The sequence below is a fragment of the Sander lucioperca genome, chromosome 17 (genome assembly GCF_008315115.2).
Source record: "Sander lucioperca isolate FBNREF2018 chromosome 17, SLUC_FBN_1.2, whole genome shotgun sequence".
In the NCBI taxonomy this organism is placed as follows: Eukaryota; Metazoa; Chordata; class Actinopteri; order Perciformes; family Percidae; genus Sander; species Sander lucioperca.
This window is the reverse complement of record NC_050189.1, coordinates 15,767,333-15,782,665: the sequence shown is the minus strand read 5'-3', so window position 1 is coordinate 15,782,665 and position 15,333 is coordinate 15,767,333. Positions and strand designations below refer to the sequence as shown.

At 39.5% G+C, this 15,333-nt stretch overlaps 1 protein-coding gene across 2 annotated transcripts in view; it reads left to right on the top strand.

Annotated features, from left to right (window-relative positions):
- The window catches only part of LOC116060891 (low affinity immunoglobulin gamma Fc region receptor II-like), a 20,150-nt gene extending 15,510 nt beyond the window's left edge, over positions 1–4,640 (top strand). For both annotated transcript variants that reach the window (XM_035993662.1, XM_035993663.1), the window contains exons 9-10: positions 546–620; positions 3,523–4,640. In XM_035993662.1, coding sequence (XP_035849555.1) covers positions 546–620; positions 3,523–3,572 — 125 coding nt within the window. In that variant the 3' untranslated portion in view covers positions 3,573–4,640. The remainder of the gene's footprint in view (positions 1–545; positions 621–3,522) is intronic.
- Positions 4,641–15,333: the final 10,693 nt, after the last annotated feature.

Genomic DNA, 15,333 nt, shown 5'->3' with positions numbered 1-15,333 from the left:
CCGACAGGATTGAAACAGCAACAGCTTTCAGCGACTTCAGAGTAAAAAATCGTTCCAGCGTACATTGATGTTAAAATGTATACAGGTTGGTAGGACGGTCTGAAATGTTTTGCACGGTCTTTCGCTGTACGTTTTGTTGGTAAATGAGAGATGTTTGAGTCACACACGTCTCCTCTTCATATCAGAAACAAGGAAATGAATTTGGCAACGTACGTGTTACGTGATCCTGTTCTCACTCCCGCTTGGTCAGTGACTCTCAGAGTCACATACCGATACAAAGTCTGGCACGTGGGACTACTGGGATTGGTTGAAGTCGCTGGAAACTTCGGTTATTGGTCAAATTTTCGGAAAAGTTGCGCTGATTGGTCAAAAACCAAAACCAAAGTCACGGTGATTGGTTGAATTTGCGTGAATTGGCGCAATCGCGACATCGCGAAATCCTGGATCGAGTGATTACTGTTGAGTTTAAATTATCAGTATACTTTTTGCATAAGTAGTAAATATACTGTACTGTACTGACATTAATAATGATATTTCTTTTCCAGAGAGTGATCCTGCTGCAATCTACTCCGGAGTGAGAACAACAGACGTCAAAGACAAGAAATCAAACAGGAAGAAAGGTACGGCTGCTCTTCTACAGTATAACACATGTGTGTGTGTGTTCATAGTGGCTAGTTCATATCTGGCCTCGCCGCTGTCCAGTCTCTCCTGATAATGGACACCTCGTCTGGCATTAACCCTTACTTGGTTAAAGACTATTTCCCAGACTGCGTTGAATAATCCCTTTATTGTTTTAGAAACTTATATTATTAGCCTTTATGTAGGCTAATGCAGGTCACCAAGTGTTCCCACCAAGGCCTTTTCCCATGGCGTCGGCATGAACAGCGAGCATGTCCCTGAAGTCCAGTGTGTTCTGGTCTAGCTAAGAGTATCAGGCCGTCTGCCTCTTCAGCACTCCAGAGGACATGATGTGGATGTTTTTTGTCATCTGGTGTGGAGGGGCTTGAAGGAATGCAAAGTGAGGGATAAAACACTGATTACAGCCTACAGCTACTTTTAAACATTTGATATCAACAGGCTTATGAGTATGAGCTGACCTTTTCTAGAAGCTGGTTGAAGGAATGAAAGAGGGACGCTTAGTTCACACGCTCCAACAAGTCCTCCACCGCTGGAACACTTTGAAAAACATCCTAGTTTAAATGGCTGCATGAAAACAGGAATATTAGTGAAATATTCTTTAATTAGCCATGAAAACAGCTTAATCAAAATATTGTCTTTTTAGAATAAGGGCAAAAACTGAAAAAATGTGTGCATGTAAACATATTCAGTTATAGGTTTTAAACAACAATGGAGCTCTGTGGCACAGAGGAAGAAGATATATCAGACTTCAATGAACACGCAATACTTGTAAAATACATCGGCTGTTGTTTTGAGTCTGAACATGAGAGTCATTGATAAGACAAAACATGTAAAATAACATCGGAGTAATAATTTAAGACGACAACAGACTGAAAATCAAACATAGAATAGGAATCCTGTCTCAAAGTAAGATATAAGTTTGGATATAAAAGAGGAGACGGACTTAGCAGATAGAAAGATATTTTGTTTTCTCCCTCTCAAACTGACCATTAATACAACTAATGATTTCGTAGTGTTTTCCACTGTGAGTGTAAAACCACAGCAGCAACTTCCTCCTGTTGATACCAGTAAACTGACACTGGTGAGGTTTCTATCTACCGTCTCTGCGAGCAGCTTTGTGGTCGTCCAGTTTCCTGTTTCAGAAAAATGCCCTCTGCTCTGCTCTTCCTTTGTTCACAGCAGGTCTAAAAACCTGCAGACATAAAGGCCATAATAACTCTAATAATAATTCTACATTAACAATAATCTTACAGCAGTATAAATATTATTATATCCAGAGAGAGATCCAGCTGTAGTCTCCTCAGCAGTGAGAGGAGCAGAAGACGTCAGTTATGGACAAATAGTGATCAAATCAAACAGGACCAGAGGTACAGCTGCTCTTTATTTCTCAACTTTGACCTGAGCCCGTTTCCTGTCTTTATGCTAAGCTAAGCTAACCACTTCCAGCTCTGTACTGAACATACTGTACATAACCATACCCTCTCACTCTCAGGAAGAAAGGGAATAAGAGGATTTGCTAAAATATGTAGGAATATAATGAACTATTCAAGTATAATATATAAGTATAAATAGATACAAAAGGGCAAAAACACTGACTACGTTTACATGCACATAATATTCCGGTTTTGGGCTTTTATTCTGAAAAAGACAATATTCCGACTAAGCCGTTTACATGGCTACTGAAAATGAAAATGGACTGCATTCATATAGTGCTTTTCTAGACTACTCAAATCACTTCTACACAGCACTGCAGGCACCACACACACACACACACACACACACACACACACACATACACACACACACACACACACAGGTGGCTGAGGCTGTCATACGAGGTGCCACCTGCACATCAGATAAACATTCGCACACATTCACACAGGGATGTCACAAAACCAAAAATCTAGTAGTTGGTACTGATACCACCAAGAGCCTGGCATCACCACACAGCCAGAATACGGTAACATCTTCCCTGAGTTCACCTGGAACTGCCAGACTTCCAGCATGCATAGTTACGTCTGTTCTCATGATATCCATATTTACACACCAATGGTTCAACATTAGGAGCAAGTCAGGGTTCAGTGTCTTGCCCAACGACACTTTCAAGCACTGACCTTCCGTTTGGTAGACGACCGTGCTATCATCTGAGCTACAGCGACGTGAATAACATAAAGCACCAATATTCCTGTTTACATGCAGCCGTAAACAGACAGACAGACACACAGATTCTGAATGTGCTGTATACATGTCCAAAGACTGCTTCTAAAACCTGAATAATACCTACATATAACACGTCTTCATCGAAAAATGCTATATTCAGAAAAAAGCCCTTATTCTGAAAATACAAATATAATATGATGTTTACATGACATTACAATAGTATAATATTTACATCGTTTACATATATATCTTCACACGGTCTTTTAAAATTAGTCTTGCATTTTCAGTCTCACAGTCTGTCTCTTTTGTTTGTCCATTATTAAAGACATGTACTAACCGCCAAAATAAAAGCAGGAAGTTTGTTGAACTTCCTCATTTTATTTTAATTCAGTACAGTTTTAAGTATTTTAACTTCCTGTTTTTACTTCTCTTTGAAATTTCTGAGAAACATATTGTCCATTTTACTTTTACTATTCTATGTTTTACCTTTGAGAGAAAACAGCACTAATGTGTTTTAAAATGTATGCATAATATTTCCTCGACTTATTCATGGACTGGACTATGACATTTAACCTGCGATGGTCTTTGGGCTTAAAAAAGACTACCACCCTTATCTAAATGTATGAAGTGAGCCAAACAAGTCACTGTTGAGAAACGCTGTTTGTCTGCTGATGGAGTTTGTCTCCAAGAGTTTCTCATATTGTTTGAACTGTTTGTGTTCAGAGCCTCCAGCAGACCCAGAGGTCTTCTACTCCTCACTGAGGAAGACCTGAACACCATCACACCAGTCCAACCAGTGGAGTCCAGCCGGCCAATCACTGGTCCCCAGAGATTCTCACATCTACATCTGTATAGCCCCGGCGTATTTGTCGAAGATTTTAAACCTTTGCGAGCATAAAAAGGTCAGTCCGGTCATCCAATCAACTGGCTTTAGAAGTCCCAAGGTAGAGGTACAAACTGTGGGGTCAGCCCTATGTTCCCACAGCCCTATGTTCCCACATTTCTAAGATTTTTCTTAAAATTAAGGTTAGGGTTACGTTTGCAACAAACAAAGAGATGGGCGCACCAGATTTAGCTAAAAGCTACATTCCATCTGTAGTCCATAGCTACTGGATAATAAGTTGGGTGTAATTGGCTACCAAATTGGGAGAAAGGGGGATAAAATCTGATACAAATTTATGAAAAAGGAAATGTGGGAACATAGGGCCTAATTTTGAAAAAAATCTTGAATTTGTGGGAACATAGACCTGTGGGACCATTGGACTGTGGGAAAATAGGCACGCTCCCCAAACTGAAGGGGGTCACTCTTGTTGCAGCTTAGATTTTAGAACAAGTTACATTCACACCATTACAGACGTTGTTCTTTTGAAATACAAATTTAAAACTTTATTTAGAATGGCTTTTAATGCACAGTAGCGTTGCAGCATTATCTCTTTATTTCTCCTGTTTCTATGCAACAGTTTCAGATTTTACTGTATTTTATGTTTTATTCATTTTATTGTATGGTATGTTGTTTTATTCTTGGTCCTTCAAGCACTTTGTATACCTGTTGGTTGCTGTGAAGCACTTTAAGAATAAATGTTGATTGATGTTAATGCAGCTAGAAAGAGACAATCAACTCACATTTTAAGCATGTTTGCATTCTTTAGATGCGTTTCGTTCAAACAAATACTTATTTAAGTCATAGATTTGTTCCTCTGTAAGTGTTTCATACGTTGCACAACAACCAACAAATATCTACTGAACAGAGTCTAATGATAATAACTATTTACTGATATTTATTTTGTATTTATGAGCTTGTTTCTGTGCAGGATCATTAAACTCTGGTGTCACCAGTTGTTTTCCTCGTGTGGTTCTGTGGGTTTCACATCACTGAAAGATGGAACATTTGTTCTGGTTGTGGCTAACCGATCGAAACTTCTCTTCAGCGCAGAGAAGTGAGAACAAACACACCGCAGACTATAAACAGCCAGCGGATGGAAACTTTACACCAATCACAAACAGCTACAGAGCAGAGGGTCTGAGGTGTGATTCTGTAGTCGGTGAAGATTCAGTCTGTACAAGTTTACATACAAGTTTAAAAGTCACAAAAATCTTCAGGCCCCTATTTTTTTAGCTCATTATGAGCATATATACAGGATTTTTCCACACCAGACATATTCACTGTTACACTCTGACTGCTTTAAAATTTTCACCGGTAACTTTTCATAACATACAAGGCATCAGACGGCACACACACTTCCATGGATACATCCCAATTCTTCTTGCAGAATGTCACATTAATGAGAACACAGCTAGAAGTTAGCTAGAAGCAAACTCTGACAGCTGAAGGGCCGCTACTATCTGAACCGTCATCTGAAGCCACGTGACACAGCCAGGTCACACATCCTTCGTATCTACCCTCTTCCACATATTTTTGTATTTAAACTGTAGGGGTGGAACGGTACAAAGAAGTCACAGTTCGGTTCATACCTTGGTTCAGACATCACGGTTCGGTACGGTACAATGGAGGGAAAAGCAAAACAAAAAAGCAGAAGGCAAGTTTTTTTTATTGTGCATGTCTCAGGCTGTACCACCTAGTGTCATCCAGTCTCTCCACTGAGCTAGCTGCAACAGCCTGAAGTGTGTAAAGTAAGATGTAAACAGTAAACAATAAGTACCCCACATCACCTCCAGACTCCATCTGGGACTTGTAAACAAAATAAGACAATCAGCTATAAAACTGAAAATCAAGCATCAACAACAACAAAAATTCTACCTACCCAGCCCTGCTTCTTTGACGGCATTAACAATATTTTTTGCATTGTCTGTGGTCACTGAAATAGTTGTTCCAGGCCTCTCTAGTTTCTACTCTGCCACGACCTCCTGTAGCTTCTCAGCTAGGTGAGTGCTTAGTGAAACAGAAGGTGCAGCTGACAACTCGTGTTCCATCAACGCCCGTGTTTGGTTGTATATTGAAGGGACTACAGTTTGCCTCATATATGGACGGGATGGCATGTTGTAACGATGTCTGAGTACATGCTGCAAATACTTGAAGCCAGGTTCTTCTACGAGTGAATTACGGGCGCATTGAAGATGACATGTAAATTCCAATTGCTTTTTGGGCCTATTTGTATGTGTATCTAAAGGCTGGTTAAGCACTGTAGGGAGGAGAAGTTGGACAGTTTTTTTTGGTCTCATTCCAGTGATTGACATCTGGGTGATGCTGTCGGATATGCGTTAGATGTATTTCCACTCACATTCACATACCCAACAACTGCTGAACAACGCCGACACACAGTCCTCGTCTTATCCACCACTCTCTCGCCTGTACTACTGGAACTGACTGAGAAACCAAAGTTTTCCCAAACTTGCGATCTTAAAGAGGCCGGAGGGTCCTCTAACTCTTGTGGGTCGCAGCCACTCGCCATACTCATCCTAAGTGCTGCTACCTATCTCTGACTCACTCACTGGACCGTCGACCTGACAAAAAACTGCATACATAGGCGAAGCTCGGCTACATAGGCTGCGTGCCGACCTTCAGAGCTAAGGCGGGGCTACAGATTAGGTGTTCCTAAAGAACTCGCAGATCTAACAGTAGTTCTGCATTACATTAGTTCATTTGCATCCAAGTTTTATGTATTTGTATTCCCTGTATTCACCGTGTAAATTCATGCACCGAACCGTGATGCCCGTACCGTTTCGGTTCAATATGAATACATGTACCGTTCCACCCCTATTAACCTGTACGTTTTTATACCCCTGGGCAATAACTGCTCATTCCTACACAAATGTACACTTTAAAATCAGACACTTTACATACATAGTCTTATATTTTTCAATGAGATGCTCATTGTAAAACTCTCTTTGGATGCAAGCATCATAACAGAAAACAGAAAAGAGACCAAACTCAGACAGTTAAACTAAAATGGCCGACAACACACGGACACCGCGGTGGTTGCTACAAACATTAAGAATAACATTATTAAGCTGCATGGCAACACACACACACACACACACACACACACACACACACACACACACACCCTGCAGTTTTGTAATGCTTCCCAGCAACTTCCCTTTTTTAATTTTAAATTTGAGGGTTTTATTTAACATGTCAACACTTTTTTTTAAGCTTTTGCCGTTTCTCACACACACACACACACACACACACACACACACACACACACACACACACACACACACACACACAGAGCAGAAAGAGACACTGCAGGTGGTAGATGAAATTTCATTCTTCAAAATAAAGTAATTTTTAATTTTACATGGGTTTTGTTGTTAGTAGATGTAAAGGTAGTCAGGTCAAGTCTAGGTGAAATTTACTAAGAAAGAATGAGTGCATCTTGTTTCTAAGGAAGAAAATTGCCAGTAATGTTTACTTGAGCATTTTAAATAAAGAAAATTCTTAATGGCAAGTAAACTTTACCTGAGACTTTCCTGAGTTACAATTACAAAGAGTTTCTGTGTGGAAATAGCTTTTTTCCAAGTAAACGCCAACCACAATTTGTTTCAGTGCAGGTTCATTGCCAAGTAGGTTTACGCAACAAGGAATGAGCAGCCGAGAGGAGGAGTGAGCTACAGAGGTCTGTGAGCTCACTTCCTCCTTACCACATCAGGTGGTATTAGATATGGACAACAGGGGCATGAATGACTGGTGACGATCAGCTGTTGCTGTCTGCTGATCCAACAGCAGCTTCTCCACATCTGTTCATAACAATAAACTGCTTTCAGATCCAAAGACAAAGTCTATCTTTAGGGAAATGACAACTACAGTCTGACAACATGTAAGGAAATAAACTTCATCAACAACATTCATCTCTGTGATTATAAACTAACAAGAGACTAACTGAGCTGCTAACTGCAGGGGGAGAAACCACGTGGCTGCTACACCACCCTACACAGAGGAAATGCAGGTTTATAACCAACCTCTACGCCCCCCAACCTCAGACCCCCCCCACCTTGTGTTGAGACTGGTCTGGTCTGCCACCTGGTGGTGTTCTGTCAGTACTGCATCTCCACTGTCCTCACAGGAAACACTCTGAATCATTGACCTTACAAACACTCAACAATTAATCACTCTCTCTCTACCAGTCTGGTGTTGATGATTTGTCTCCAACAGCTCCACACTGAGCATGCTCAGTGATCCAAATCAAACCTTCCCACAATGCTGTGCAGCTGCAGAACACCGACTGATTTTCAGTCTTTAAAACATTTTCTACATTACTGTAAATCTTAATGCTCAAAGACAAATGATGCAAAGGCATACAAAGAATAAATCACTTTATGTCTTTACTTGTTAAAAGATATATAAGAAAATACATAATCTATAGAGGAACTATTTAGAGCTGAATAATAATAATAATAATAATAATAATAATAATAATAATAATAAGTGGGAAAAATAAGATTCTGCTTCGTCCTGATTCTTGTTTATAACACTTTAACATTTTATTTTTCCTTTTGTATGATGCAAAACACTTCCTGTATTTTTATATATTGTACTTTGCAACTACTGCAAAATCCTACTGATCACCACACACATGGCTACATGTTGTATTAACAGTCTAACAGAAGCTAGCTGGGCGTCTTTAAGTCTACAATCTATTTTCCCCTGAATGCATCATGTTAGCTTCATACAGTGCTCAGCATAAGTGATTACACCCATGCTAAAGTTGACTAAAAAGAGGAATGAAAAAAAAATCATCTTTTGGAACTTGATCGTAATGCCGTAATTACAAAAATGAGGAAAAATCCAACATTTATGGTCACCAATTTTCTTTGTGAATGAATAATGTATCGTGAATAAATAAATGTTCTTCCATAAAATACATCAGGCATAAGTAAGTACACCCCTATGTTAAATTCCCATAGAGGCAGGCAGATTTTTATTTTGAAAGGCCAGTTATTTCATGGATCCAGGATACTATGCATCCTGATAAAGTTCCCTTGGCCTTTGGAATTAAAATAGCCCCACATCATCACATACCCTTCACCATACCTAGAGATTGGCATGGTTTTATTTCAGTTATCCTAATAGCTGGTTTGATTTGCATTGAGAGATGATTTTATGGAAAGTACCCCATGTCAATCTCTAGGTATGGTAAAATAAAGTGCTTCAACATGTCCAAACACACACACACACACACACACACACACACACACACACACACACACACACACACACCCCAGAGAGCGTGTTGTTGAACTCACCTGTCTGAACCTGAAGTGGAGGATCATCCATCAGCATGTTAGCATTTAGCATGTTAGCCACAACCAGCATGCACCTGTTGGTGAAGTAACATGGCAGCAGGTGTGTTTGATTTGTGTCACCTAGCGTGCTGGGTGGGTGGAGCCTGAGCTAATTAACCCTCCTGTTATCCTTGATAACAGATGTTGGTACATTTGAGGATAACAGGAGGGTTAAGGTAGATGTTACACCCCCCCCCCCCCCAGGACAGTCATTCTCTCACATAAACACATATATGGTAGTGTCCAGTGTTAATAACTAAAGATGACCTGATGATGCATACATTGTGCCAATCATGAGCTGAGGCTTTGAGAAGAAAGAAAGTATGATGTAATGCAGTCAGACAGCCAGCAGGAGGCAGCTTTCACTTTGTTCTCCAGAGGAGCATTTCACTGGGAAGTCTTCAAAGACTTTCTATATTTCTTTATATTTAACTGTGGGTTAAAGTGTCCATAGAGGGGAAACATCGGGGGATATTTATATAGTAGCTTATAACCAGTGGAGCAAAACCAGTGGTGGAAAGAGTACTAGAATATTGTACTAAAGTAAAAGTACTGTTACTTTAAATATATTTTAATCTAGTAAAATTGAAAGTTACAAAATATGCATATGCATATGAAGTGATGACATAAGCATGGAAGTCTAGAAGCTCTTTGTCTTATCCCAAAAAGAACAAAATAACATCATCAATATATCTACCCCAACACAAGATGTTTTCTTTGAATGGGTTGTTGACAGAAAAATGTGTTGTTCCTCCCATAGTCCTAAAAACAGGTTAGCATAATTAGGAGCTAAACATGCACCCATACCAGACCCCTTTTCTGGTCTATGAAGTTGATCCCATTATTTTTTAAAGTCCACTCAGTCAGTTGCACAATAAAGTCAGCAGGGGGCTCCTGCTGCTGTTCCTGCTAACTGTTCACCTCCATGTTCTTGTAACCAGCTGTCACCACTGAGCATGTGCAGCTGGCAGATAAACAGCCCATACAACCTTTCCGGCCACATTTGGCACTTTACACAGAGACCTGCCTCTAATAACTGAACATATCACTGATTCCTGTCCAGAATCAACATTTTAGATTTAGATTTTATTTGCAAAAAATAACAACTAAATAAAACACCAAATAGCCATTAAAGTAGGAAATGAAAGGCTGATGCTTTTTTTTTTTTTAGCAATCCCTCACTAAGCACTACCAACAGACAAAACTTATCTTCTCTGGGTTTAGAAACTGTTTGTCCTCTCTCTCTCTCTCTCTCTCTCTCTCTCTCTCTCTCTCTCTCTCTCTCTCTCTCTCTCTCTCTCTCTCTCTCTCTCTCTCTCTCTCTCTCTCTCTCTCTCTCTCACTCAAGGTTTTACAAATGCAGCAGAGTGAGTCACTGCGTGTGGATTCTTTTTGCATTATAGGTCAGAATCTCAATATCAGCAGGATCTCCAGGTGCTGCCTGGGCAGACTCACATACTCTAGGATCTATTTCAGTTGTCCTTAGGCTGTAGAATAGTCTCAGTCTATGCTCGACTTGTTCCTTCACCTGCAAGCAAATCATAGATAGTATTATAAATATTAATCCTTTCACAATGTCTAAGGATACACAATGATCCACACATTGCAACACATTAGGCAATAAACACATCTGGAGCATACATTATGAATAATGCTAGTACTTTTTACTTTGAGTGAATAGCCTAAGAATATAGTTTTAAATTATTTTTGGATAATGATAAGTTATTCTAGCTTTAATGTGTCCTGTAGACCACTTAGTAATTAATAAATATAGATGGTTGGAGTCGAATGTGATTATTATTATTATATTTACTGATTTATCATCCAATATATTTTATTGTAATACTGTGTCCATAATAATACAAATATGTAAGAAACCATTCACTCTGGGTCTCCCTCAGCTGACTCAGCTAATAACTTGCTGCAGCCTGATGCCATATATAGATAATAAAGACCCAGACTCAGTATCTGGGCTCACAGCCAGAGACGACGCCCTGAAACAGGAAACTAAACTCAGAACAACATCACGTGTCTCTCTTGAATCAACAAGACTGTTTGAAGCTCCTGATCAGCTCTGAATTCAAGACACTTTTAAACAGTTTTAACAGTAACGTACTATCTTTCATTGATCATTATGATAAGATATTTGGGGGGGTTGCACTGTACGGTTTGGATTATTGGGGGGTTGTAACCCCTTAATAAAATATGCCTGTACCAACAAGTTATTCCATCTGAATATAAAACTGATAGTGTTTAAGTTCAGGGTTTTTTACTCCAAGTCATTCTGCAGTTTAAAGAAGAACTGACTATAAAGAAGATGAAGCAGTAAGAGTTCAGTTAGAGCAGCCATCTTTACTGATCAGACAAACACACAGTCAGAGAGACTGTCGGTACACGATCCGTTCTGCCTGCACGATCCGTTCTGCGCATGCGCAAGATAATACTGTTTTACCGAGGATACGACCTGCACGATCTGTTCCACGCTAGCCTATGGCTAGCCTCCACCGGGAAGCTAACGTTAGTTTAGCTAACAGCTAATTCGGCTAACTGCTAGCTGACAACAGAAAGAAAGAAAGAAAGAAAAAGACACGAGAACTTTCTTCTCTATCACCACAGATACATGGCTACATGTTGTGTTAACTCTTTCAGTCTCAGGCCAGAAGCTAGCTGTGTTTCTGTACGTCTACTATCTAAATTATTTTAGACCTTAGCATCAGACCTGTTGAAATGACTTAATAACTAATAAAATGCTTCAGTGTCTTCAGCAACACTGAGAATCCAACCCCAGTCAGTCAGACAGCCAGCAGGTGACAGCACAGCTCCTTCTCTTTCTTTACACATGCTCAGTTCAGCTCACAGTTCACTCTGTTGGCTCACTTTTTCATTTAGGCTAGGTTTTTTTTAATTCAACAGTCACTATATTACAGTAACGTTTAGGAGACAAAATGGAGACACGAAAGTGAGAGTGTCTAAACCAACAGTTAATACATTTCAGAACCACTCTGCAGCAGAAAACAGAAAAGAGACCAAACTCAGACAGTTAAACTAAAATGACCGACAACATGCGGACACCACGGCAGGTGCTACAACATTATTATTAACATTATTAAGCCGCATGGCATCAACATGGAGATATTTAAACAATATAAACTCCACAGCAGCTGCACACGCACGACACACACACACACCTAAGTTCCCTAGCAACCTTCCTCTGAACAGTAACATCCACCCCAGAGAGCATGTTGTTGAACTCACCTGTCTGAACGTTGACGGTCAACCATTAGCATGTTAGCATTTAGCATGTTAGCTACAACCAGCATGCACCTATAATTGGTGAAGTAACATGGGAGCAGGTGTGTTTGATTTGTGTCACCTGGTGTGCTGGGTGGGTGGAGCCTGAGCTAATTAACCCTCCTGTTATCCTTGATAACAGATGTTGGTACATTTGAGGATAACAGGAGGTTTAAGGTAGATGTTACCTTTTCACCCCTGGGACAGTTATACTCTCACATATATACCTTTATTAAAGTGTCCAGTGTTAATAAATGAAGATGACCTGATGATGCATTCATTGAGCCAATCATGTACTGAGGCTTTGAGCAGAGAGAAAGCATGATGTAATGCAGTCAGACAGCCAGCAGGAGGCAGCTGAATCAGCTTCTTATCCCGCCCTGTACACGCCCATTTTTAACCATAAATAGTCAATGCAAAGCACCTCACGAATGCTGATCAGTATGTTAATGACCCTGGCTTGCAGTTGTTTCATGATGACTGGCGGGGGGGGGGGAAGCAAAAAACTTCTCAGACGCTCGGGAATTGCTGCAAATTGAATTATAATTTCGGCCTGTTCTTGCAGTGTAGGGAAACCTGATCTATAGACCTATATTAATAGGTAATAATATATGTAATTAATTAATTACCGTCCGAAACGGCAGGCATTTCGGCACTCGGGGACAGCTTCGATATACCAGACCTAGATTTAACAGAACTATATATTATATCCAAAGCATTACGCACGGGGTTCACCACAGAATTTGTATGTTTACAACAATTTGTGATTGTTAATACCTTGCCAAAATCACTTTTGAGCTTAACGGCTGTATTTCTAGACTTTGACATTTGATGATATATGCACAGTATTAAAGACATATATTAAGTTATTTACACTGTGTTCTGCAGTTATCTAATGCTAGGGTATTTGATGCTATCCTGTATTCCATGCAGTCGGGCCATCTCCTCCTCCTGCTCTCCGTAGCAGACAATGTGACGGTGAGACAGCGCTGATTAAATTCCTATTGTCTCGATGCGTACGCATGAGTCAGAGTTTGCCGCACATTCTCCCGTCAAGTTTGTTTTTTATAAATCACAACCTTTGCGTGGGAAGTTTTTTGAGACATTTATGCCACCGGTATATTGGGACGGACATCTGACCTGTTCTGGGGTCTCTTTTATAAACGTGGCGTACGCACAATACGGGGCTGAAAATGCGCGTACGCCACGTTTATAAATGAGACCCCAGAACAGGTCAGATGTCCGTCCCAATATACCAGTGGCATAAACGTCTCAAAAAACAGACCTCCAGTTACTGCCATCTGGTAGAAAGTTGTGACTCAGAATGAAAGACTGAACAAAACATGGAGGCACTAAAAGAGATTCTGATGGACTTGGACTTAGGGAAGGTGGATCAGTAAGTTGTTGAACATTACACTGTATGTTATAGGTTGTTGTAGGCTACTTGTGTGATTAATTTTTTTTACTGTCAATTCTGTATTCAGAATTAATAAGATAGCAGAAGAGCAGCAGCATCAGTAAAACGTGAAGTGCATATTAATACTAATTGATAATTAGTAACTACTTATTTGATACCTGAAAATTGTGCTCATGTAAAAGTAAGTCAGTTTTAACAACAGAATGAAGCAGCCAACACAGAAATACTTTGCTCCATTAAATGAGCAAATGTAATCCATTACTTCAGCCCAGCTGTACTCAGAGCTGATATATTACAGCAAGTTTTTAACAGGAAATGATGTTTCTTTAGTTTGACATAGCAGATGCAGCACCCACCAAATATCTTCTAATCAGGTGTAAAGAGCTCTTCAACATGTCATCTGTTTGTGTGTTTTGGTAATAATACATTTATATGGAGGGAATTTTAAATGATTGTTTTCTGCTGAGTAATATAAAAGCTCAGGGTGCCTGTTTGGAATGATTTCTTTAAAATAAACTAACCATGAATGGTTTAAACTGAGGAGTTGATGACATTGTGAATATTGTTGTTATTGTAATTATAAAATCATCTGATGCAGCTCAGAATATCTCAGGGGGACATAGAGGACCAGTCTGTCTCTAAATAAGACCTTCAACTGGATTAGATTAGATTTACGTGATGTTTGCTAAAGGAATGTTATGAAATGTGAACTATACAAAAGTGATGAGCTTTGAAATCAGTTGATAATTATTTAATATGAATCGATGGATGAAATAATAATGATCAGAGACATGATGGAAGTTAAACACAAATAAAGCTGCTCCAAATATCCAACCTCATATTGTTTGTGTGTGTTATATAATAATATTCAATAATACAGACCGTAAGAGAAGAATTCAGTTCTCTGAGCTGCTCTACCTTTGACGGCAATCAGTATAAATGACCAGACCATTTCATGGTTACCATGCGTGCTGACCATAAGATACATGAAACCCGTTTTAAAGGTTGCTCAGTTCTCCCAACTATCCTTTAGAAAACAATCTGGAAATACTTTGCCCCCCCAAACCACACAGAGGGAATGTATACCTGGGCCAAGTTCCCACTGACATTAGTCATGGATAACAAAAACCAAATCATTGAGCTTAATGAGCCCAATCTGTTGTTAAAAATAGTTGAACCTGGCCCAGGACAACGTCTCTTTTTATAACAGGAAGTTCAAAGTGCAGTCTGATTTGTCTCTCTTTATAATAGATATTATAAAACAAAACTCATAAACCATAAACCTTTATTTAAGGTTTTGTTGAGTTTTGCACATCATCCTGCTTCTCAAACAGAAGATAATTAAAGTCAATACAACAGGATGTTCAACATTTTTTGAATATCCTATAGCTGACGGACAGTGTTGGGAGTAACGCTTTACAAAAGTAAAGCAATTACAGTAATGTATTCCTTTTTGCTGTAACACAGTAATATAACGCATTACTAATTAAATTTCGGTAATATTATACTCGTTACAATCTCAGTAACGCGAGTTACAACGCATTTTAACGCAACATTTAGTGGTGCATTGGTTTTTTTAA